The sequence below is a fragment of the Hetaerina americana genome, unplaced genomic scaffold (genome assembly GCF_022747635.1).
Source record: "Hetaerina americana unplaced genomic scaffold, ioHetAmer1.1.p SCAF_13, whole genome shotgun sequence".
Classification (NCBI taxonomy): Eukaryota; Metazoa; Arthropoda; class Insecta; order Odonata; family Calopterygidae; genus Hetaerina; species Hetaerina americana.
This window is the reverse complement of record NW_027286403.1, coordinates 9,174,105-9,201,881: the sequence shown is the minus strand read 5'-3', so window position 1 is coordinate 9,201,881 and position 27,777 is coordinate 9,174,105. Positions and strand designations below refer to the sequence as shown.

General features: G+C 37.4%; 1 protein-coding gene across 2 annotated transcripts in view; it reads left to right on the top strand.

Annotated features, from left to right (window-relative positions):
- Positions 1-13,295, top strand: part of LOC139686073 (cAMP-dependent protein kinase catalytic subunit 1) — a 317,835-nt gene extending 304,540 nt beyond the window's left edge. For both annotated transcript variants that reach the window (XM_071583192.1, XM_071583195.1), the window contains 2 exons: positions 3,428-3,573; positions 11,373-13,295. In XM_071583192.1, coding sequence (XP_071439293.1) covers positions 3,428-3,553 — 126 coding nt within the window. In that variant the 3' untranslated portion in view covers positions 3,554-3,573; positions 11,373-13,295. The remainder of the gene's footprint in view (positions 1-3,427; positions 3,574-11,372) is intronic.
- Positions 13,296-27,777: the final 14,482 nt, after the last annotated feature.

The window sequence follows — 27,777 nt, the reverse complement described above, 5'->3', positions numbered from 1 at the left end:
TAGGTGAGACTAATGAATATTCTGACTAAATAATTGCATTTTGATTGATTTCAGAATTTGAAATCGTGTAAAACTATTTATAGTTTCACTTGATGGTTGAATGAGCTATTGAATTCTGACATAGAAGTGATGGAAAAGTAAATCAACTTGCGAGAGGGAGTTTTATGTTTCCATATATATAATTATCACAGAATGACGTTTTTTATGCATGCCTCCAAAAGTAATCGTTGGAAATCTCATTGCAAAAATATATTTCCAAAGCTTTTCAATGAAAATTCTTAGTTTAAATTACTTTAACAGGTGAATTTTTTGGGTTGGGAATCCCAGTCTCCAGTATGTTATCATTCTCTAAATCTTATGCAAATTTTTTTGGCACAGAACAGTTTTGGAGCACATTGCTTACACTGAACAGGGCATAGCTTTAATTTAAAGTTGTTCACAGGTGTACTGTTCATTACAAATCTTGCATCTTTGCAGTGTTCTGCAAAACTCATTAGATTACCTAAATAATTTACCCCCTCTGTATTATGCAGCCAATATTTTTCCTTGGTAATACCTTTTCCTTGGTAAACCTTACTCTGATATGCAGAATCTGGTGCCTCTTTTAGTAGCTATTTCAGTTGTTTTCTTGTACTTGTACATCCTGATAGTGCAACTTTTATGTACCCATTCTTGCCTTATTGGTTTGATTGTATCAAAGTCAAATGTGTCTTAGTTAATCTGCAGTAAAATGAAATGAAAAAGTGATGCATAGAATTAAAATGTTTTGAATTACCCAAGTATTTTTAAAAAAGATTAAATTCCTTTTATAAGCTTATGCTGTATGGTGAAAATTAATTTCTATGCAAGCAATTTTTTCATACTGATATTTGGTATACTTAAAAAAAATATATTTTCCAAAGTCATTTCATTGGTGTTTTTAAGTATACATTAGGGCCATAATGTGTAAGGCATTAGAACCAAGTGCACAATGTAATTGCATGCAATAATTTTAGTCTTGCTCAGTAATTATATGAATACTAGCCAAAGTGAGCTATGTGTAGTTCACTGGGATCATCGTGGTCAGCTTTTGTGCTATTAGACCAGAAAGACTGTTGTTGCATTTTCAGACATTAATTATTTCTTGTGCCTATATAATCATATTAGAGGAGAGGTCTAAAATACCTAAAACATGGTATTCTGTTCTTAAAAGAAATTAATTTTGTATGGTGAAGTGTGAAGTAGTCCCGTGAAATAGCATCTATTTGGCACAGAATTTCCTCTGTCTTATGGTTAATTGTTACACTGTGAAATTCTCATTTCTATTACATGTACTTATTGTTTGCTTCCTCAGTTGGAAAAAGGAAGAAAATGAAAATTAAGGAGCCATAAACTCTGCAGTCACTTTAAATCCTTGAATTGTGGTAGTACGAAGAACTTCATAAATTATTCTGAGAGAGAAAATTTTAATATCTTTATACATTACATGATAACTGATTTTGTTTAATTAGATTGGTACATTTTTAATTTTAGGAACATTGTTAATTTATAGCATTTTTTCTGTTGTTATTGATTTTTGTCAAGCCAAGAAAAGCTCATTAACAATCTAGAATGATTTTGGTGTGCATATCCACACTTTCCAGTGAGCCTAAATTGATTTTACACAGTTTTAAGGTGCTCAGCATTTAGTTTTTTGTCTGTGTGCGCTCTGGGTGTTACTTTGATGATGGAGACTGCCAGCGGCGACTATAAAGATGCATGAAGTCTGACCATGCTTGAGTTTACCGGCATCTGCAGCAGCAGTGGAGATAAATACTGTTGTAAGAAATTACACTCAACATATTTCTTTGGATTGAAGATTTCATATGATTTTGCCAAGGTAATTAGATAATGACAACTGTGAGAAACAGGTATATAACTGTCACTGATGAAGGGGTAATAATCAAACTCTCCAGTGCTGTAACAATTCTCTCTCTTGCTGCAAATAAATTTGCTATGGCACTGAAGATTTTAATTATTTTTCCTAAATCTCTCTATTGTAGTCTCTCCCACATCTCAATTGTTCATTCAGTTTCAACAATAAAACTTTGTTTTTTTTTCAAAAATTTGCTGTAATTAATTCAATAATTCATGTCAAACAATTGATAATCATCAAACCCATAAAGAATAGCCCTTGCAGGCCAGGTTATCCTTGTGGCTAATGGTATTTTTATGGTAAATCCGAAGGTTATGGGTTCAAATCGGTCCTAGATCCTATGTTATTGTAATGCATTGATTTTGATTCGTCTATAGATATGGTATGGAACTATTTCCACTACTGATTATCTAAAAATGGAGCACAAGCTAGGATTCCAGAAATTTGTTGATACAGAAAATTAAAGCACATAGAGTGCAACAAGTTATAATGTAACCAAAAACCTGGTAGAAGTTGTGCTAAATGATATGAAAGGTATGCATGCAGCATATCCTGATTTGGTCTGATTCATCATCATCCAAATTATTGAGTGATTGAATTTTGAATCCCCTTAACCTGTTGATGGATGATACAAAAATGTATGGAAATGATTGCAGTTATGATTGAAAGGGAAATAGAATTTCAAGCATAAAGAACAGTAATGCAATCTGTCTGTAGATAGGGAGACAGATTGCTGATCCACTAATACTACTCAAACTGCAATTGGCTTGAAATGTCCTAGCCAAATGACCATGTTAGATCAATGTAATAAAATGCAAATATTCAACAAGATACCCCACAGGTTTGCATAATGTTGTTCTTGGACTTGATTTACATGAACATAGGACTGTGAAGCCAACTTCTTCTGTTCTTGATTGCCACCAAGAAAGCAAATTTCTTTATCTAATAACATCTGCTAATCCCTGATTACTTTTCCATTCCTTGAAAAATCCCTAAGTAATTCTTTCTTATTGAACCTATTGTTTTAAATAGTGCATGCTTTTGGTGAAATGATTTCAATGTAAATAAAACTTCCCAATCTTTTTGTCGATGCATGAGTTGTGAGTGATGTGGAAACAATAATTAGATTTTTCTATAAAGTTGATTTTATTCATATGGTCTAAGGTAGTTTATTTGAGAGAAACTTAGATTCTGTATTTGATGAGCACAGAGTAGATTATGTAGACAGTAATTTTGAGCTCCCCATTTTGCTCCAACCAGTAATTTTAGTGTTTGTGACGACATGGTTTTAAAAACGCCTTGTTGAAGCCCTTTGATGCTGCTACATAATTAGGATGTAACTTTAACAAATGCCAGCCAATGCTCTCAAACCTGAAACTTGTCCTGATGGTGAATTGGTAGTTAATTGTAAAGGTCAAGGAAACCTAGTAGACATCATATAATTTAATTACATAATTCAAATATTGCTCATTCATTTATGTTGATTCATTATTGCCTTGTGGTCATTATGAATTATAAAATAATATTTTATAGGTTGAAGCACCATTTATACCAAGATGCAAGGGCCCTGGCGATACGAGTAATTTTGATGAATATGAAGAAGAAGCGCTGCGAATTTCATCAACAGAAAAGTGTGCTAAGGAGTTTGCAGACTTCTGAATGTTCTTGCATCAGTATATGTAAGTTCTCTGTTAACCACCTCCTTTGTTTCTTTGTATTTTAATTTAGGTGCTTTGAATTGTCAGAATAACTTGTGTGCATTGTCTCTATTTACATTCTGGAATTTAAAAAAAGTAACTTCTTGATTTTATTTGGAGCATTGTTGATTACATAAAGTTAGTGAAATATTGTCTTATCTGAGAGAGCAGTATGCCTATTAGAAGCTTTTCACAAAAGCTTGTTGTATTATGAGTTGTCATTTTTAATTCTGCATTAATGGCATTCTTAGTTCTCCACTAATGGGATGTTAACTTCTTCACTAATGAACTATGTTAGATCTTGTACACAGCTTAAGTGGTAAGGATTGTTAATAAGAGGTTGGAGGGTGAGGCAAATGAGTCTATAGGGTATGATCAGTTTGGGATCTGTAAAGGGAGGACCACACATGATACTGTAAAGAGGAACATAGAATACAATTAGGATATAATTGTCTCTTGTAAAGTGTTTGATAGATTGAATTGGGTAGAATTTATTGAATGTATTGCGGAAAATAGAAGTAGATAGGAGGGATAGGAGACTTATCCACAACCTATACATATTTCGGGACTGCTCAGGTGGAAGTGGGGGATGAGGAATCCGGATGAGCAGTGTTGGGAAGAGAGATAAGATGGGTTTCAATAATCACCGGTGATTTTAAATGTGTGTGGTTAAAGATGCATGGGAGAAACTGCAGATAGGAATGAAAGTCGGTCTTCAATTCATAAAAAAAGGTTTGCCGGGGACTCAGCTTTAGTTTGCCACTCAACCAAAATACATTTACATAATACCCTGCAAGCTTCTGCTGGGGAATTTGCCCGGGGGGGGGGGTGTTATGTCACCACCCATAAAAGAGAATAAAACCACCTGCAAAACTGGCTTATTCATGCAAACCTATACCCACAGTGGCGTGTATATTCATGTAAAAACATTTTTAACTTACACAAATGCAAATACATATACTACTTAACTTATATATATGCAACTAACATACACACTTACTTATAAATGTAGTAAAAATGTATCCAATGACGTGCACATGAGAATTGAAAAGTAAGAAGGCTAAATTCCATCATCACATGGACTTGCTAATCATGGCCCCTGCCCCCAAAGTCAGAGGTAGGGAATGCGACACACCGCGGCAGGCAGTGGAAGTATCCCCCCACAGAGAGACACGAGGGATGGAAGGAGAAACTTGAAAACAAACAAAGCAGGGCAAGCAATACTGTAATGAGCACTACAGGCTTGAAGTGTTTTGACAACAAAACACATTAGATTTTTGAAAGTGCATGCATTTGAGTAAAACTAATTATTCTGTAGATGCTGTGGGTTGACCAATGGGTTGCAAACATTGCTGAATTAATTGGAAAGTCAGTGTGATAGGTGAGGGATGAGAATTAATATAAACTAAGCCAAGGTTAGGCAGTTTTCTAGAAAGAAAATCTAAGTAAATGTTCAAATAGATGCTCCTAAATTTCAGCATGAGGAGCAGCTTACAAACCTTGGAAGTGTTGTGGACCAAGATGGTCAAAGTAGTTGGGAAATAAGAATAAGAATTGCCTTAGGCAAAGAAGCTTTCACAAGGAGGAGGGAATGGATGACAGGCAGATAGAAAAAGGGTGTTTAAAAAATAACTTGTCAAAATTTTGATTTAGAGTATGGTTGTAACTGCACAGAAACATGCTCATGTAGGCAATATGGTAGGTGTAGATTGGAGTCTTTTGAAATGTGAGTGTGGAGAAGGCCGGAAAAGGTGAAATGGGCAGAAAGGAAAACAAACTTATTTTACCAATTTTATTTTTCCATCATTCTTTGCTTTGACTCTCAAACTAATCTCATACTAGCAAAGCAGCTTTCAGGATGCTTAGGCCACACATTGTCTATCCACAACTTTATTGCCCCTTTTTCCCCCTCCAGTCCTTGTGATGAATGTGAGCAAACACACCTTTAGGCAGATTTTCCTTTTAAAACTCAGAAAAGTGGGCGATTTACATCATTAAGTGCATCTAGATAATATGTGTTTTCTCCTGCCCACAAGTTTTAGCAAATGCACTTAACATAAAAGTAACTTCATTGAATTGTAAACAAAAATTTGGTCCATAAATGTAATCCAAAATTTAAAATCGAAATAATACCCTTCTGTTTCTGTTTTTCTTGATGTATGAATGAGATTGCGATGGCCCATGATTACTCATGTACAATAGACTCATGACCATCCGGAAATGTCTGTCCATTCTGGCTACTTTCCCAACCCCCCAATTTTTTAATGATAAACTTGCCTAGAGTAAAGAGTACTTTACTAAAAATCATACATTAATGGAGAATTTGAATTTATTGCCGGTGTACGCCACAAGGGAGCTTAGCTTATAATTGGGAGTTGTACTATTCATATCCTAATGGAATACATGATTTCATCAGCTTTTGCCCCAATTAAATAGCACATATATGCGCTCATAGCTGGATTTGTAACCTCAGATAATGGAATCTTGAGTTCAGATTCCATTATCAAAGTAAAGCAAAATATAAATATATTGCATTTTGTTATTTTTAATAAAAAAATATGAAAATATTTGTACAAAACAATTCTTTCAAAAAAGTATGAAATGCAATAGAATGCTTTAAAATATTTATGTATTGTAAAACCCTTTATTTGCCCTTTCCTAGGGACCCCAGAAAAAGTGTGAAAACGCAAATAGAAGGAAAAGGAGAGTTTTTACTTTTACATTCTTAATTACTAAAATCATCGCCTGTAGTCTCATCAGCATCATGAATAAATTTAACTGAAATTTCTTCAACACAAATAACATAAAATCCTGCCTTCCTAAAGCAGTTTTATATTGTAGAATCCTTGACTTGCTTCCAGGCCCATATGTAGTGTACGGCATAAAGTACATTCAATTTGATTGTCTTCATATTCTTACCGCAATTAGGCAGATATATCAATCAATGCATAATCATTCTTTGATAATGCATTTTAAATGAGTGAATTATACCTAAATCCAGTGGTTGGAGCTCTGTAGTATAATTTGCGGGAAAAAAAGCTGTAACTGTACATTTCTCACGTGTATATTCGGTGGATGGGCATGACTTTTATCAAATAACTGCAGAATTTTCCTATTTTGAGACCCCACTTCAGCATCCAGAGCATGAAGCTCATCCTCAAATATGACTGAGGTCATTTATTCTTTGGAATTTGCTATGTATCTATTGGGCAGCGTTATTACGTATTTGACCTAGGACTCCTTGATTTACCAATCAATAGTGGCTGAAGCATGTCATTTCCATCTCCATTCTTCTCTTCCAGTAATTTTTCATACTTGGGAAATCATGAAGTATTATCTCTGCAGGTAAATGCTCCGGTTTGCATGTTTCAGAATTTAGTTGCGATTTATCACCATTTATTCAATGTAGAGGCCTGCAATTATAAATGATTCACCAGTTCTTGAAACTCAACTTATTCCAAAATATTTTACCCTCCAGTGAAATGTTATTTTTATCTTCATCTTTCCATTGTCATGCAGGATGATTTTACATTTGAGAGTAATTGAGGAAAACTTAACACATGAGAATCTGAGCTACTTTGCAATGTGACTAGTGCAAACAGTTATCCAACTTCCAAATTTTGCGAAGAAAACAAATTTATTCTTGATTCTGTGTAGTTTTGATGCAATAAAGCAAGTTTCAATGCTTTTTAATATTCAGCAGCCCATCACTGTTAAATCTGTTATGTGGAGGCAGTGCAAATGATCCTAGATGCCAGATACCAGATCTTGCGTTTTTCATGCTTCATCATGTTTGGGTCAAAGTCATTTTCATTCCTCATATTTTCAACTTGTGTGTGATATGACTAGTCTCCCTCAGCTGTCATTAGAAGGTATAAATTTCATGACTAACTCCTAGTCGTCAAGTGTATCCACTTCATATCATGAATCTTTTCATGGCAGACTTGAGATTATGAGTTCAATTAGTTCCAAACTCTGTCACTAGTAGACATCTGTATTCTGACCATATTCAAATGTTTGCTAAAACTATTCATGTTACTGCTCTCTTCCATCTTTTTAACTCATAGTTCGGATTTCAATGTATTTATATCAACCGGAAATTTTAGGCATATCAATTCATACTTTTGACTTCTAGCAACACTATTTTAGCCATTTTTTGCCATTGTGGATCTTGTATGCTGTTAAGCAAAATAATTGCTTCACTGTACAGTTTTGCCAATTATGGAAATGATTTCCTTGCAAATGAACAATATAATCCCAAAAATATTAAACTTGTGCATAACAGCTGGTATCAAGTAGAATTATGGATACTTTATGGTATTAAATAGTGATTATAGGGCCTCTATTCAAATGGGATGACTTTGAATGCTTTCAACTTGACTCAGTCTAATTGCGATGTAAGAATCAGCTCTCATACCTTGAAATGTGAAAGTCACCTGTATGAATGTTTAGTGTAAGAACTATTTAACACCCCTGACAGCTTATATAACCATCAAGTTTGAGGTCAAAGATATAAATAATGATTTTCATTATTTCAAAAACCCTAAAAATTATTGAAGAGAATATTAGCAAGAATTCTTGCTTGTTTGCAGTTCAAGTGCAGTGCATATTTGCAATGAAGAATGCAGATTTTAGCAGCAATGTTACTATTCATTGAAATGATTTACTAAAGAGTGGACCCAGACAAGTCAGGGATTTTTTCCACGTAATTGACATTCAGCATTATCCTTGCTTTCTGGAGTTTAATGGGCAATAAAAAGCAAAAGTTATCACTTACATTTATTAATTAATTGTGATGTTCATGTGTTGCTGAGGAAACCTCCCGTCACATTATTTTACTGCGACTAGAAGTGTTAGTTCTTCTGTGTCAGTTCGACCATGAAATCATATTGTTATGGTGGGTAAATACTTCAATACGAGGGTAATCCCAAAAGTACCCAACCCAACAACGGAAACACAAAAATTTTGGAAAAAAGTATATATTTTTCAACATACGAGGTCTGTTCAAAAAGTATCGTGAATTTTGAATTTATTTTTTATATTTGATTTTTGATTTTTTTGTAGCATTATGTTGGTACTTAGTCTCTCACTTATGCCGAAAAGTTTGGCCATTTTGAATGTTCAGTTAATTGTTGACAACTGTTTTGCTGGGATGTGATTTGGCTTGTCTTTGGTATTTGCTTTTTCCAAAAAATGGATCAAAGAATCTGTATCAAATTTTATGTGAAAAACGAAACTAAGTGTGCGGATGCATTCCAAATGTTGACTGTGCATGTAGAGAAGCTACCTTGGACCGAAGCAACGTTTATTGGTGGTACAAGATGTTCTCAGAGGGCTGAGAAGATGTGGACGACAAAGAGCATGCAGGACGCTCGAGCACATCGACAACACAGGAAAACATTGATGAAGTGAAGAAAATATTATTGGCCAATTGTTGAATCACCATTAGAGAAGTTACCAAGGACCTAATCATATCCATTGGCTCATGCAATTCAATTTTCACCAATGATTTGGGCATGACACGGGTCGCAGCGAATTTCCTACCAAAATTGCTCAATTTCAACCAAAAACAGCAACGAATTAACATTGCTAATGAGGTATTGGACTCTGTCCATGATGACCCAAATTTGCTCCAGAGATAAATAACTGTTGGCAAATCATGGGTTTATGGTTATGATGTGGAAACTAAAGCTCAATCATCCCAATGGGAGCTGCAGCACGAGCCAAGGCCGAAAAAAGCTCACTAAGTTAGGTTGAATGTTAAAGTTTTGTTTACAGTTTTCTTTGATTAAAGGGGCGTGGTTCATCATGACTTCTTGCCACAGGGTAGAACGGTAAATAAGGAATACTACTTGCAAGTTATGCACAATTTGGGTGAAGCAATCCACTACAAATGCCCAGATTTGTGGAAGGAGAAATGTTGGCAACATGACAATGCCCCTGCTCACACATTGTTACTTGTGCGTGAATTTTTGGCCAGAAAAAGCGCTAATGATGCCGCAGCCACCATATTCCCCAGTGACTTTTTCTTGTCCCTGAAACTGAAGAGGCCCATGAAAGGATAACGCTACACTACGATAGACGAGATAAAAACTGCATCGAAGGAGGAGCTGAACAAGATCACAAAAAATGATTTTATGAAGTGCTACGAGGATTGGAAGAAACATTGGCTGGCACAAGTGTATAATATCTAATGGGGATTACTTTGAAGGCAACAAAATAGATATTCATGAAAAAATAAATCATTTTTGAAAAAAAACACAAAAGTAGTGATGCTTGTGAACAGACCTCGTAATCTCCTTTCAGCTCTATTCACTTTTCTCAGCGATATTCAAATAGTTTGATGTCTTTTTTATAATAAAAACTGTCTTGCTCCTCAAAATAGCCATCAACTGCCGGCATCACTTCTTCACGGTTAGATAATCTTTGACCACCGAACCATTTTTTGTAGTTTGCGAACAGAAAATAATCCGAGGGGGCTTACTCTGGCAATTAGGGTGCATGAGGTAGCAATTCAAACTTTAATTCATGCATTTTGGCCATTGCAGTAGTGGGTATGTGAGCTAGTGCATTGTCTTGATGAAACAACACTTTCTTCTTAAGCCAAATGGGGCCGCTTTTGCTTGATTTCTTCGCTCAAGCGTTGGGCTCAGTAAGTTCGCATAATACTGGACATTGATAGTTTTCCCTTTTTCTAGATAGTCAATGAAAATTATCCCATGGGCATCCTAATAAACCAACGCCATGACCTCGCCTGCAGATGAACTGGTCTTCGCCTTCTTTAGAGGGGGTTCTCCCTTTTCAGTCCATTGTTTTGATTGTTCTTTTGTCTCGGGTGTGAAGTAATGGACCCATGTTTCATCCATGGTTATGAAACAGTGCAAAAATTCTGCTTTGTTGCTGTGAAACTGTGCTAAACACTCAATTGAAACATCTTCATGACACTGGTTTTGCTTGAGTGTGAGCAAACGTGGCGCCCATCTTGCACAAAGCTTTCTCATGTCCAAATTTTCAGTTAATATGCGATGTACCGCACCTTTTGAAATGCCTACTATGTCTGCTAGCTTGTGCACTTTCAGTCGACGATCATCCAGTATTACTTTGTGGATGTCTTCACATTTTCTGGAGTCGTCACCTCATTTGCTCGAGCAATGCGATGCTCGTCTTGACAGCTTGTACGACCTCATTTAAACTCTGCTACCCAATATTTTACTGTTGTCAACGAAGGAGCAGACTCACCCAGAGTGGAAACCAGTTCAGTTTTTATATTGGTTGGGCTTAGGCCTTTCAAATAAAAGTATTGTAACACAAAACGATGACCAATATTCTCCATTTTCACAAATTCCCTGAAAAGGTTCACTATTGATGGCTGCTTAGCAATACTAAACAATGTAGTGTCTTCAAACTTGAAACAAATGCTTTAAAGATTGTGTACTTTCTAATACAGTGATATTTTTCAAACAACTACCGCCTTGTGTAGGTCAGGCCAGGTACTTCTGGGTCTTCCCATGTAGGTTATTTTAGCTATAAACCCTAATTCTCAATGCTATATTTTCTGCTGTATAAAATGGAAGGTTGACTGGAGGTGGAGAGGGGAAATGGGAAGGATATATCTTCCTCTTCAAAAATGGGTGAATTAGATTAAAGGAAATAGAAGTCAAATATTCGTTATCTGTAAAAGTGGAAGTGGTATGGGTGGGCCCCGAATAACATCGATTTCCTATTGTTCGGTAATGTATTGTTGCAGGGATTTTCTCTAACACAACTTTTTATATTTTCAGCATTGCCATTCAGTGAAGGCCAAGGACAAGAACAAGTTAGCATCTTTGTGGCTCCATGGGTGGGTATGGCATAACACTTGCAGTCTGACCAGTTTTGGGTTAAGTGAGCCAAAAAGATTTCACTGAACCACATTCACAGTTAATGTTTCAAATTGTTAGCTAGGCCTTCGGTAAGTATAACTTAAATTATGAATTTTTTGTCATTCCCTGGCCAATTTCTGGTTGTTAAAGGTAGTTATGTAATAACCCATTAAAATGTGTTCTGATATTAAATGCCTTTACAACATTAATATGGAAGAATGGGGATGCATTTTACTGATGACTCCTCTTGTGCAGTGGTTTTTCATCATTATATGTGTTTGAATTATCTGAACAAATGTTGAAACGGTGCATTTCAGTTTAGTTCAATTTGTTTTGGCTCACTAAGCATATATTGTTATTCCCTTCAGTTTGTTCCTTATTCATTTTAGGGAATGTCTGATAGGTAGGATTTTAATGTATAGTTATTTTTTGTTAAACTACAAAATTGGCTGTTAGAGGTTTTTATGAAAACAGGATGTTGAGTGTGTTGAGTTTTTGTCATTAAATTCATATCTTGAGATTTGATATTGGTGGTTAGCAACTACTGAACTCTAACTCGCTAACATAGTTTAATTTTGCTTTGTACACATTACCTTACATCAATGAGGTTTGATCATAAAAGGACTATAAGTGACGAAGATAGACTGGAAATATAATTTATTAAATTCAAATCTTGAGATTTAATATTGATGTCTGGCAACAACTGAAAACTAACATAATTTAATTTTGCTTTGTACATGTCACCTTACATTGATGAGGTTTGATCAAAAAGGACTATAAGTGATGAAGATAAACTGTAAATATAATTCATTAAATTCATATCTTGAGATTTAATATTGGTGGTTGGCAACTACCGAATACTAACCTGCTAATATAGTTTCATTTTGCTTTGTACACATCACCTAACATAAATGAGGTTCGTTAAAAAAAGGACTATAAGTGATGAAGATGAACTGGAAATATAGTTATTTGCATGAGTGTTAAAACATCTTGTTCCTCATGTTCACCACCTCTTGGATTTTTCCATGTTGCTGTATCATTCATATGTTTGTTTAAAATATTTAGAAATTAATTTCTCACTTTATACATTTGCTTGTTTATTGACTAGTTTCAATGTATGAATACTTTAGGTAATCATTGTATATGCTTTCAGAGATGGTATACAAAATAGAATATCTTTGAATGCCTTGAAAATGCATACAAATGTTGAGTTTATCAAAGACGGTATTATCTATGATAACTCACACGACAGATAATTTACCTCGAAGACGAATGTTAAGATCACACCAATCAGTATGAAACAATATTCATTGTATTGAGAGTATTTGCACCCAGTGTTGTCTCTCTAAATGCAATGATAATATTAATGTTGATTTCCAAATGTGTTGAGAGTCTTGGTACCCAGTGCCATTCTCTTCAAACAGAAAATACCATATTTCTGATGTATCTGATGTTCATTGCAGATGAGCATATAATGCTATTGACTTTTGTAATAATTTGTAGGTGCTTTTTTGAGTATGATGTTAATAAATATAAGGTGACATATGATAAACTGTTAGCTGTTAAGGTTAACAATGCAGATTATCTTTGTGTACAAGTGCAGAATTCTAAGAAGTATGACAGATGTTGTTATGATATGTGCTCTATCCATCTTATTTTTCTACCCATTCATATCTTACACTTTCTGTGATTGCCTGGGATAAAGATAAAAAAATAACCATAACATTATCTGTTGAAAAGATTTGTTCCCAAAATTTATGGTATTTTAACTGTGGTTCCCATCTCTCTGTTAATTACAACTCCTTGTGTCAAATTAAATATTCTCTGTTGTTGATTAAATAATGTGTAGGTGAATTGTATTTAGCTGATTTTAATTTGCATAAAAATCCAAAATTTATTTGAGACATTGAGTTTATTAAGTTTCATTTCATTAGTGGCATATCATTATCATAAAATACTAAATGGATGACATTATTGCCATTACCTGTGACCATGTTCAGAAAGTTAATATCCTATTAGTTATATGTACTTGAGCATAAATTCTAAAATCTTGTCCTGAGCACCCAGAAAAATGGTATATTCTTAACAAAATTTTAATTATCATGAAAGAAGCATCTCATTTTGTCTTAATAATCCATAAATGACAATAATTGTATAAAATGAAAATGATGAGCCCACTGTAAAGTGACCAAATTGATGTCACTGCTCGTTATATACGAAGTAATACACCATTTAGTTAATATTGCTTATGAATTAACATGACTGTCATAAGATTGTGCCCAAATGCACAAAAATTCTGAGATCAGATGAAATTCCTACTTGAAAGAAAATTTGTATGCCACACTACATTGATTTTGCTTCAAAACATGATATTGGTAATGATGGCATTCAGTATCTCCCCAAAAAACTTTATTTCTTGGAAAATATAGGTACCCATCTCGTCCCATGCTAGCTTATTATGAGAATTTGTGATATTTTCATTATTTGGATTCCATAAGGTGATTTAAGGGGAAGATCATCTTAAATGTTTCAGATCATTTTGCACATAACAATGTCTCCCTCATCATGTCTGACAAATTTTGAAATTCATATTTGTATGGTGAGAGTAATTGCAAATCATGCTGTAATCGTGAAGATTTGCTTTATTTTTGCCAGTATTGTTCTCCATAAAACAAAGAGTTTAATGTGGTCACTGTACTTAAACTACTACTAGCTTATTTTTCATAAATCTTTTCCTTTACTTTTGATCAATGCTAATATTTGATGCTATTTTGGCTGAACTTTTGGCCAGCTTCATTTATGCGGTGCTTATGATGAGAATTACAGAAAAATTCAAGGACTGTGACTTCATCTGTTGAAGTACATGTGCACATTTATATATCAAGTCTGGAATACTCACAGACACACTTTTTCATGAATTATAGGTTCAATTTTTGGCTTATTAATGTAAAATGATGAAAATTTTAAATAGTCCTCGATATTTTATTTCTAATGCAGGCAGTAAATGTGAAAAAAATATAGGAATAAAGTAGTCTCAAGAAATGTTAGCCTTTGAATGATTGTTAAATTTAAAAGATAGGTGTACTCAAATATCTCTGCTATTTATTTGTATAAAGAGAAGAGGGGATCCTTCGTCTTATCACAGATCTAGTTACTTAACGTGGAGTTAAGTAAAACTCTGGCATTGTAAATATTTTTGTATTCCCTTGCTATAAATCACCTTTGTAACTTTCATGAGATTATGTTCCTGTGTGCAGTCTTTAAGGTTCTTTGGAAGGTCGTGTACTAGCACAGAATCAATCAAATTTCACATAGAATGGATTCATAAAGTGATAGTGTAATGTAGCTTTGCATCATCCGGCTAATGGACTTGAAGTTGCACTATTTTTTGGTCGAAAAATGTTGGGTAATTTCTAAAGCATGGGACCAAGGATTAGTAATGGGGGTTATGTTCCTGATAATTGGAGGTTAAAGCAGAAACTTGGTTGGCGACACCACCATTGTTAAGTGAGAGGACTAGCATAGAATGGAAATGGAGAATAGTAATCTCATAAAGCTGATGATTTAAGGGAGCTAATCTGAACCTTGCACACATTAATAAAATGCCTGTGTTGGAGTTGATGAATAAATGTATTGCATCGGCAATAGGCATAACCATAGTTAGTGAGGGGTTACTGTACATATATTTTCGGTATTGTTTCTTCATTCATAATAATTTCTGATGACTGATTAAATTTTCTTTTGTTGGTGAACCTGATGCATATTGCAGCATATATGTTAAGTTACATTTTCTAAAAAAACCACGCTTGAATTATATTTTCCAATTGCAAAAATGAAAACGTTGAAATTTATGAGAATATTGTGAAGTTTTCCTTTGATGTAAGTAAGTGACTGCCATCTGTAATTGGCCAATTCTAATCCTGCAGATGTTCCTTACAATGTTCTCATAAATAATTTGAATGTCCAATAAATCATCATAATTAGTACTTTTTGGTGTGGAAATTTAGGGCCAAGTCTTCTACAGCAAGTATATGATTTTACTTGCATTCTTGGGCTAAAGTGCTAATGTGGTTGTATGCGCCACAATATATGATAGTAATTGTTATATATGTCATGTATTTCATATAAGTATTTTATATTTTATCTAATTGGATTTTTATTTGCATTATTTGATGTGTTATGCAGAAATGCTTTACGAAGCTAATTAATTATATATAGCTATGGCATAGGATATGTGTGCTATAATACCCTCTCAGATCATTTATAAATATCCAATCGTGATATATAGCTATTGGAACATGGACATCTTCAAGAATCAGGGACTTATCCTTCATTTTCTTTCAAGCCTTTTGCTCCAAAGCATTACACATATTGGCTACTGGCACTGAAATGTCGTCAAAAGTTTGCTTTAGTGTGCTGGAACCCTAGAAAGGTGTGATTCATTAGAACCAACAACCAGTCCCTGCGACAAGTAGTCAGGAACCAAATGATGAACTTTAGTCAAATACTCATCAGCAAAATGTCCTTGTTTTATCTGCATAGTGTCAGTAAAGTTCAACTTTCTGCCTATGTTATAAATATGAAGGTCTTATTGTTGATACAGTGAACAAGAATTGTGATCTTCCACTTTAGAGTGACTATTTACAGTCAGTTAAGTATTAAAGTCCTCTCTGTACGATGTTGGAGTAATTTCAAGTTACTTAAAACATCAAAAATATAATTTTGTTTACATTTATGTTTCTTCATAAATATCAAGATTCATTATGTCATAAACACTGGATTAGGATTAGGTAACTCCATGTTTTATTTGCTCTCAGAGATTTTTGTAATTTTTATGAAGCTTTTCATAAAGATTTTTGTCTACTTTTGTTGCTTTATTTTTCGTACTTACTCATTAGCATTTATGTAATTTCATTATTTTGCTTTACTCCTTCATGATTTGGAGAAAATTGCTGGCAAATGTTGTATTACTTCTTCTAATGCTTTTTAAAATCTGTTTTTACTGTGAGATTTGATTGCTCTTAATGAAGGCATTGTTGTTACTGTGAATAAGAGAATAAATCATTAGGTAAATTGTTGGGGCCTGAGATGAAAGATGGGTAAATATATATCACTTAAAATTGATCCATCCTGTAGTTTCCATCCTTATTTATGATTTTCTGTTGATTGTATTGGAAGGTTTGTGGGTAAATGATTTCTGTATGCAATTTCAATGCCAATAGGCCCCTAAAGCTACCATAGCAAAAATGTTTGACAGACTTGCTAAAAATGTCTGCTTAGTTGATGTGTCTTTCTTCATATATGTGCTAAAATATGCTGATTTAATTACATCAGAATGAAATGATTGACATTTTAGTGTAAATTAGGTGTTGTAGGTCATGAAAAATCTCCATCATATTTGGCCTAAAGTGGATGAAAACTATGGGAACTTTTATATTATGAGTAGGTGGGAGGTATTAAGTGACAGTTTTAAGAACATCTTGCTATTACAATGTGGCACCTAGGTGTGTGCCGTATTATGTGAACGCAATTGGTGTAATAAACATTATTTTCCAAAAATGTATAAACTCAAGAAATTAATACTTAGGTAATCTGAATGCTTAATTAAAACATTAATATACTTTTCATTTAGCATTGATGCTTAATTGTAATTAAACGTTGATGTAAGCCAGGATTTCTCTTTTTTTCAAAAGAGGTGCTCTCATTTTTTAAACTGCATAGAATATGGCATGATAAGAACTGGGAATTGCTAGACTGAAACGTTATTATTAACTTAATTTATTTGGAATTAGTGTTTGCTTGTTTTAAATGTATGGCAGTAAGATATTTTTTGATATGAGGAGCGTTTAGATGCACAATGACAATCAGAGGGTGATTTTTCCTTGCTTTTAGTTATCAAATATCTTTGCCTTCATATTTATTAGCTGTTTTTGCAGAATTCCATAGGGATATTAATTGGTATAAATGGTTTCAAGCTGTCCACACCTAATCAGTTATAAGAGTTATGACTTAAAATGTCCTGAAACTGCCTCATTTACACATGTCATGGAGTATAAGAGGTTTTATTTATATAGGTTGCCTTAACTTTGTAATTAAAACTGATTGGAAGGGAATCAAGTTTAAAAATGGCATAATACCATGGGTATTCAGATCAAAACCTGGCAATCAATTAACACAAACCCAGCTTCTTATTTCAGTGCTATAATCCTGAGAAGTGTTTGGGCCTGGAAAGTGTTGGTGAGAATGGTAAGTACTTCAGTGTCATAAAGGGCCCATTATATGGTTGAAGTGTATGATTAGATTTTTTATTGAGAAATGTCACTCATTTTACAGAAGATCTCGAACTAGTTTATAGGACTAATTTTCGGTATGCCCATTGACTCTCAACACTGTGTATAGCAGATGGTTGGCATTGTATCGTTGGAAAGAACAATTAACCTATTTTTACATTTACTGTGAATTCCTTTTAGTGGATTGCATCCATGATGGTAATGGATAATATGGTGTGTCTGTGAAGTAACCAGATTTTTTTTGCAAAATTCTTTACCGTATATTTTCATCCCCTGATGCTAATTACGAGGTGAACATTTAAAATTTATGTTCTCTTGTAGTGATGTAGTTCTCATGATAACTCTCCATCAGAGAGAGTTATCATTGCCTTTTGAAAAGTTGACAGAAATTAATGGATTTTGAGCTATTTTTGCAGCTTAATGTTAGGAATTTTATCAAAGAAGTTGTTTAGCTATCTTTTAAATTGATGTATTTTTAAATTCAGCACATGTCTGTGCAAGTTCAAGTAGTATTGGGGTATAGGAAATTGGGTGTAGAACTTTAGGCCTAATGTGTTACTAAATGGTAATGCATTAGTTTTTTATAATTGTAAAATTAAACTTTTCATTCTACTGTTATGAGCTAACATTATTGATATTGAAGAAGTTAATCATGGTTATTAAAGAGCTTCTCAAGATCTTCAAGCCTGTGTACACTTTGGATTTCTCATGTCAATTTAATTGGTTTTTATTACTAGGAGCCCTTATTTCACATCTAAGAATGTGAATATTATTTTGATAGCTAGAGGACACAATGTGTTGTTTGAGGAGCTACTTACTGTGGACTAAGTTAATGTACCTTAATGTCTCCATAAATTTGTTGTGTCAGCAAAAAGTAGTTGCCTAAGAAGGAATTTCAGGTGAACTTCTGTTTTGGTGTGAATTATGAAATAATATATAAGTATAATATCATAAGTATTGCTATGTTATGGGTGAATTGAAGTTATCTTAGTTACCCAAAATTCAGTTATATTGAAATGTATGTTGTTAATTTTTTATTTAAATGTTATTTCTCTTGTAACATAATTTCTGCCAATGGTACGCAGAATAATTCAAGACTAATTTTTGAATAATATCAGCATTATTTTGTGGAATGTATATTGAAAGTTGTGTATACCAGTGATGGATTATCTTACGTAAAATTCTTGGAAGAAATTTTAATTACTATTTGTTTTCCATTCCCTGTGATTGAGATGTTACTGTTTTGTGAGTGCCAAATTTATTATCCTCCCCTTCCAATCATGCTCTTATTTAAGATGCCATTGTATGCATCAACCATGATTACTTTTCTATTCCATTTAGGTTTGAAATCCTTTCAAATAATCTGTAATGATCTCCAAATCTCGTGCTGACTTATAGCACACCTGTGCTGATTTTCATGTCTGAATTGTGTCACAAAGCATAACCTGTGTTAACGTGAATTGAAAACCACTGTTCTCCAGTGTTATGAATGTTTTGTACAAATATTTAACCTTTCTGAAATTCATATGTGCCATTTCATGTGACCTAGCTTACTATTTGTTCTTGATTTCAATACCTTCTTTTCTTACGACTAACATATCATTTATAATGTTCTGTTTCCCATTGATGGGAAATGTTGAGTAACTGTAGTATCTAATGAAGATTTTTTATCATACTAATGATGATTGCCCACCCATTTTGCTGGGGGAATTGCTCTCTTTTACATCGGCAGGAAAGTATGGCATTGAGGGAAGGATAATTTTGGTACTGAATACTGGTTTTGTTAATTTTCATAGAAATTACAGTATAGAGTCAACCTATTCTAAACAGCAAAGTAAGATATATGAGGAGAGAATAGTTTTGGTACTGAACACTGGTTTTGTTACATTAAATGACATGGTGGTTGTTCAATAAATTACAGTAGAGTCAACAACATAGGAATGATTACTGAAGAAGCCACGTTGGCAGCAGCATATGTAACTTATTATTGTTTTGTTTGATTCCTTAATGCAACTATTTTGACAGCCATTCTGTGCGTTCCTTCAATTGATGCCTGGTGATAGTGCTGGCTCTGACTCATTAACAGGTCAACCAGAATTTATAAGCAATATATATTTCTTGTGTCCAGAGTCATAATAGCTATCAGCTTAGAGAAGAACTTTTGTGATGTATGGTATGTTTGAAAACCTTTTGCACATTGAAATACATATGGATATTAATGGAGTAATTCTTGGGATGTCCATGGAATGCTTCATTCATGTGTGATAAAATTCTAATAATATTAAGTATGTTTTTATGCTGTCAAAATCATTTAAATTATGTTATCTATTCATGAATAAGTGTGCAATTTTAGATAAATACTGTACAACTGTTACATTATTGTCACTTGCTAATATCTCATGGTAGTATCATGAGAATTTATGTTCAGTGAAGAATATCAGAATTGCTATTTTCAATGGAAAGAATGTTTTTTAAAGGTAAGCATTTTCATTTTTAAGTTCTGTGATTTTATCAATGGAAGTAAGCATATTTGATCTGCAGAATTTCATCATTTTTAAATTGTGTTTGTTGATTATCTGTCATAATTACATAGAAATATATTTATAAATAAACTTCCTTTGAGTGTGTGATTTGCAGTGGCTGCTAGTGAAAAGAAACCAATTTTGAGGGACATCAGTATTCCTAATTTATGAATTTCGTGTAACCCGTAGCCTCCAGATTATTTGTATACCTTTCATGTCCATGCATTTTTGTGTGTGGGCCCAGGCGCCCATTCACTTTTTCATTTCAGTAAGTGCAGGGCTGCCTCTTAGTCCATTATCAGAAACTTGCTCCCTATTTTCAGGTAAGCACCATATAGGAGCCTTGTTTAACACTGAGTCCACCAAAATGACATAGATTGTCATAGCACTGAGAGTGTGTTATCCCATGCTTACTCCAAAACCTGACTCACTTTAAATCTTGTTACTCTATATTCCTCCTGCTTCTGTCAGTAGAGCTAGGCATGATTTAGTATACAGAAATTATATATTTAGTCATGGTCGAGGGCTGGCCGAGGTGGTCATGTATGCTGCCATTTATTATTGGTGTATTTCAGAAGCATATTGGAATAGTGCCGATTCCAATATTGGAATCTGCCCAAATCCATGTACGTTTGTGTTTCAAGGTGGTAGGCAAGATGCATTTCCTTCTTATCAGCAAACTACTATTGTAGGAGTATTTTAATGTATTTATGTACCGGACAGTACTCTTGCTTCTTGTTTTTGTTTTTTGCACCATTAGATATTAGCGCTTTAATGTTACACTATGGAGGCGAAAGTGAGCAAGCATACACTTTCATACAGTGGCCGCTACCATTACATTTAGGGATATTAAGAAATGCTTAACGCCTGCAGAATTCATCTGCCTGTGCCATGACACCGTCCAAAATGAGTCAATGCCTGTAGCAATTATGAAAGGCAGGGTTACTCTGGCGATAGGAATTATACTACTTTAAGTGAGACCTATGGCTCATAACAGTTCGTTTACATTGGTGGTCTTCGGCTGGTGTATTAAAGGAAATTTCAGGTTGGAACGCCTTGAATTCCATTTATTTGCAATGAAAAAATCAGAATTACAGAACAAAAAAGATGGAATAAAACTGAATTTTAGTTCTAAAAAATTCATCTATAATAATTATGCAGGATTAAGAAGTTCATCCAGAGAATATTATTTTGTTGCATGGTTTGTATGTAAATACCCATAAATTTGGGTAATATATTTAATGTCATTGTTGATTTTTACATTATGCATTGAATATTCTTTCTGAAGGGGTATCCTTCTACGCTAGTGGACGTTAGGAAAAATTACACTCGAGCGTTAAACTCAACGGGTTTATTATCGAAACGGATTTACAGAGGGCGATCGTACAGCTTGCTTCTTCATTCGCGGCAGACTGACTCTCCCGACCGACGTCCACCTTTCTCTGTCGTAGCGACGCCGTGTCCCCCTGGTGGTACTTTCCGGAACTTGGAACAAATAAGTTCCACCGTGCGTTCCGTCTGCTCTCCTTGCGCCGCCACATCACCCCCTCTGTAGACTTTAGGCCACTAAAGAATGAAAAAGGAAGGATTAGCGAAAAGAAGTGAGATGCTATGGTACAAAATCTTCCAGGTGCTTTGGGAAATGGACCCTCCTCCCAAAGCGGGTCTCTCTCGGCTCTTCGGCAGGTGCAGCAGTGGTGGTTCTTGGGTGTGTTTTGTCCCGAAGAGATGCGGGTGCTGCGCTGCTCGTCCCGTCGTTCTCCTCAAGAGTGTAGGCAGGTTTTATGCGGTCGATTGAAATTGTTTTCTCACTACCTCGGACGTTGACCACGAAAAATTTTGGCTCTCTTCGGATGACCGGGAAGGGACCCTCGTACGGTGGCTGAAGATTAACCTTTGTCGCGTCGTTTCCCACGAAAACGTGGGATGAGGACGACAGGTCTTGATGCAAGAAGACAGACTTCTTGCCGTGGCGTGACGCAGGAACTGGTCGTATGGTGGAGAAATGTTGCCGTAGCTGCGCGGCGAAATTAAGGTCGTCGTCCGCCGGCCGCTCGCTAGGGACGAAGAACTCTCCTGGTAGACGGAGTGGTTGACCATAAACCATCTCCGCCGGCGACGCCCCAATGTCTGCTTTCCAGGCGGCTCGTATACCGAGCAGCACTACTGGCAGGACGTCCGGCCAACCATCCGACTGGTGGCACATTATGGCTGCCTTCAGTTGGCGGTGGAACCTCTCCACCATGCCATTTGCTGCGGGGTGATAAGCCGTGGTTCTCAGGTGCCTCGAACCGGTGAGCCCCGCCAACTGCTGGAACAGATGTGATTCAAACTGTCGGCCTTGGTCCGTCGTAATCCGGAGTGGAGTGCCGAAGCGAGCCACCCAATTCCGAAAGAATTCCTTGGCGACCGTGTCAGCTGTTGCGTCCCTAACCGGGAACGCCTCTGGCCATCTTGAAAAACGATCGACACACGTCAGGCAATACCGATATCCCGCGGAAACCGGCAAGGGGCCTACAATGTCGATATGAACATGTTCAAAACGCTGGGTGGGCGGCGCAAAGCCTCCCACAGGGGACACTGTGTGGCGATGAATCTTCGCTCGCTGGCAGGGAATACATGCGCGTGTCCATGCACGGCAATCCTTGCGCATCGAGGGCCACACAAACCGTTCTGCGACCAACTTGGTGGAAGCCCGTATTCCTGGGTGTGACAAGCAATGCAGCGAGTCAAAGACTGGCTTCCGGAAGGGTTCAGTTACATAAGGGCGGACTGATGGTGTCGACACGTCACAATATAACTGAAATTCACACTCGGGAATGCGCATCATTTTCAACCGGAGGGAATCGTTGGGCTGTTTGAGCCGGTCGTCTTCCGCCTGAGAACGTGCGAGGGCGCTGTAATCGATGGCACCACTCACAGCTTCTACCCTTGAAAGGGCGTCCGCGACTACGTTTTCGCTGCCTGACAGATGACGGATGTCGCTGGAGAACTGGGCAATGTAATTTAGATGCCGAAACTGACGCGGGGAACACTTTTCTGGTTTTTGGGCGAAGGCATAAATCAGGGGTTTATGGTCAGTAAAAATTGAAAATTCACGACCCTCGAGCATATGCCGAAAATATTTAACAGATTCATACACGGCAAGCAGTTCCCTGTCGTACGGGCTGTACTTTTGCTGCGTGGAAGTGAGTCTACGGGTAAAGAAACCGAGTGGCTGCCAACCGTTGCTCGTACTCTGCTGCAAGACTCCGCCCAACGAGGCGTCCGACGCGTCCGTAAAAAGGCCTAAGGGCAGAGAGACGTCTGGGTGCGCGAGAAACGTCGCTTGCGCGAGGGCGTCTTTGCATTCATTGAACGCACGATCCAAGCCGTTATTCCATAGCACAGGTTCATTCCCTTTTACTCCCCCCCTTAGGACATCGTTAAGTGGCAGTTGGATTGCCGCAGCCTTTGGAATGAGCCGTCTATAAAAGTTAATCATGCCCAAGAATTGGCGCAGTTTTTTCAGTTTCCGGGACAGGAAAGCACTTAATCGCATCTATTTTCGCCGTCGTCGGCTTAACCCCGGATGCACTGACACAGTAGCCTAAGAAGGACACTTCCGTCCTACCTAGCACACATTTGGCGGGATTTACAAGCACTCCGTACTCCCGCAAACGCGCAAATAGCTCACGTAGATGGCGCTCGTGCTCCTCAACGTCCATCGAGGCGACTAAAATGTCGTCTAAATAGGCGTACGAGTGGTCCAAACCCCTTAACACCTCATCGATGAACCTTTGAAATGTTTGGGCTGCATTTCTCAGGCCGAACGGCATGCACGGGAATTCAAAGAGTCCGAATGGCGTGATGATTGCCGTTTTTGAAATGTCGTCGGGGCACACAGGTATTTGGTGGTACGCGCGTACGAGGTCAATACGCGAAAATACAGTCTTACCGGCCAGATTGTGCGCAAAATCGGCGATATGAGGCACCGGGTATCGGTCGGGAATGGTCCGCGCGTTGAGACCGCGATAATCCCCGCAGGGACGCCACTCGCCATCCTTCTTGGGCACCAGATGCAGAGCCGAGGCCCAACAACTGTCCGACCGTCGGACCGTACCGCTGCGTAGCATCTCGTCGAACTCCTCCTTGGCGATGGCGAGCTTATCTGGTGCTAGTCGCCGGGGCTTGCAGGCGACGGGGGGTCCGGACGTCACCTTGATGTGATGCATGGTCGCGTGCCGGGGCTCCCTCGGTGTGCCAGCTGGGCGAGTGATCTCTGAGAATTCGGTCAGAATCTCATGGAATCGAGATGATTCGATTACAGTCTTCACCTGCGGGACCGAACACGGCACAATGCGACCGCCCGTGCCCAACGACGTTATCCCATCCGTTATTCGCTGCCGGCGGACGTCCACTAAAAGGCTGTAAAAGGACAGAAAGTCCACGCTAATGATGGGCCTATCGACATCCGCCACGACGAAGCGCCAACGGAAGTCCCGCTTTAGGCCTAAATTCAAGGCTAAGTCTATCCACCCGTAGGTCTTTATCACCGTCCCGTTCGCGGCAAATAGCTGGTAGGTAGAAAGTGGCTGTCGTCCCTTCACCAGCGTACGCGGGTAAACGCAAAGATCGGAACCGGTGTCGACCAGGAATTCTGTCTTCGTCACCGAGTCCACAACATACAGGCGGCGAGGCTGGGGGCAGCGGGCGTCGGCCGCAATTACGCCCTGCCCTCGTGGTTTTCCGACTTATAGGCGCACGGGGAACGGCACTTAGTCGCGCGAGCGCCAAAAGTAACATGATACCAGCACCACCTTGCATCTGGAGGCGCGGAAGGGCTGCGGGCACGCCGCTGTCGGCTTTTGGAACGTTTCCGTCCGCGAAAATCTGGACAAGAAGCAGTCAACGCGGCTACCTGTTGTGTAAGGGCCGCTATCTGACTTCGAAGTTCCTCCACTTCGGAATGCGGCGTGACACTGGCGACTTGCGGGGGGCGCGGCACCTCGTGCACCTTGTCGGCTAGTTTCGACAAGCTTTCCAGTTCCAGCGAGTCTTGTGAGGCCAGGATGGACTGTGTGTGGGATGGCAAGCGATTCATCCACAGCGTCTTCAGAAAGTCGTCTGGCACGGCAACGCCAGCCAACGTCCGTAGATGGCGCAAGAACTGGGATGGCTTCCGGTCCCCCAACTCCTCGTGCTCGAGGAGTTGACGTATTTTCTGCGCCTGCGAGACGGAGAGTCGTTGGATTAATTCCTCCTTGATCTTCTGGTATGGGTCTGCCCTGGGGGGATTCACAATAATGTCCTCCACTTCCAGCGCGTGGCGATTGTCTAACTGGGCGACCACGTGGGAATACTTCGTCGCCTCACTCGTTATTCCCGCTAGCGAGAACTGAACTTCCAGCTGCGAAAACCATAGAGCCGGCTTTTCTGGCCAAAAAGGTGGAACTCGCATCGTCACTCTGTTTACGATTGACTCCTCCGACCCGTTGCTTGGAGGCGGCATTTTGCACCACGTGGCGCTTCAAGTCACAGAACGAAAAAAAAAAAAAATAATGCAAACCTTAGCTCACGCGTGATCACGTCGGGGTCACCAATGAAGGGGTATCCTTCTACGCTAGTGGACGTTAGGAAAAATTACACTCGAGCGTTAAACTCAACGGGTTTATTATCGAAACGGATTTACAGAGGGCGATCGTACAGCTTGCTTCTTCATTCGCGGCAGACTGACTCTCCCGACCGACGTCCACCTTTCTCTGTCGTAGCGACGCCGTGTCCCCCTGGTGGTACTTTTCGGAACTTGGAACAAATAAGTTCCACCGTGCGTTCCGTCTGCTCTCCTTGCGCCGCCACATTTCATTCCCTTGATCTCATTTGTCATTTAAGTGCAATTGGTGGCATTAAGCATGTACTGATGTAATTGCAATTAGCTTTCGTAGAAAAATTTCACCAAAAAGAGCAATGGGCAGTGAATAGGTGACTTAAGTGATGCAATCAATCCTTTGAAAGTGGGTAATGAAGAATTTGGCAAATATTTTTGTGTGACAAAAGTGGCAGCTGTGTGTTCATTAGAACCTTAGCTCCTGATCCTGCTTCCACAAGCACCAGAAGAAACCCCCGAGTACCGCTACACACTAGTCTGCTGCAGGGCTGGAAGTGTTGTGGAAACGCTTTTTGGCATCCTGAAAAGGTCGATAAAGTTGTCTTCTAAAGGACTGCATCCTTCATTATCAGCCAAGGAATGCCTCTGCCAACATTTCTGAATGTGCTGTTTTGCACAACATGGTGTATAATGGGTAAAGTGGAGTATGTTCAAAAATTGATTTCATAAGTAATATCCACGATATAAAGAAGGATATGATAATATAAACTGAGTTAAATGTCATTTGTAGAGTTCCAGATCCAGAAGAACATATGTATATGGATATACAGGAGGTAGATGAAAATATAGGTGGTATACTGCAAGCAGCCAGGAGAGCACAGGGCAATATCATTTAGCAATATTTTGTCCAGGTATTTGCATTCACTGCATTTCTATTTTTTTAGTTTTATGTTAGAATGCAATTTAATTAAACATTTCTTTTACAGCATTTAAACAAAGGAGGAATTATTTTCATGTACATTGACTACAGCCGGCTTTTGTTGGAAGGAAAATGAAGACATGCAATATCAAATATTCCACTATCAGTTTTTCTTCAGTTATTGTAACATATTGTCTTTAGACTGCAAATGAGCTCTATCACTCCACCTTCATTCTTAATGTTCTGTTAGCAGCATTAACATCATAGATTGATTTTATGCAGTTCATAAATAAAGGAAGCATTTCTTTAAATTGTTTAGTAATTTATTTTTTAATCCTTAAGGTAGGAAGCATTTATGGACATGTCGGGCACATCTTAGTATCTGAACAAAGATGCTAGTATTTTTAGCGGTTTCAATTAATAATTTTAATACATATACTTGAGTGTGAAAGAGCTAAGGGATCCCCCTTAATGCCTGATAGGTTCCCTTGTCACCGTATAACATGAATAAAGGAGCCTTGGAAATAGTAGAAGTTTAACCTGAAAACCCCTTATTCCTGGCATAATTAAGGACAAAAGTGATGTGTTCAGTATACCAAGAATGTATTAAATAGTAGGTACCCTTGTGAGCATGATTAAATAAATGCAGTTCCATTGCAAAATATTAATTTAAAAATACAAGAAAAATGAAACCAGTGTAAGCATGACTTGCTTGAAAATACTGCTGTATGGCCCAACATGTGTTTCTGAATTATGAAAAAAAAAGTTCTTTAAAACTTGCATATGACTTCATGCCAAAATATTGTACTTTTTAATATTATTGGTATCCTACCACATCTGGATGGTGAATTTACCACCCCTCCAAATTATTTGCAATTCTCTAGGGCAAGGAGAGGATACTGTAACCCTGTGATATGCTTTCTGCCAGAGAATTCAATTATTGGGATATGTTCTGCAAACACTGTGAGAGAGTAAATTGAAAGCCACAAATTTGAAGGAGCACATT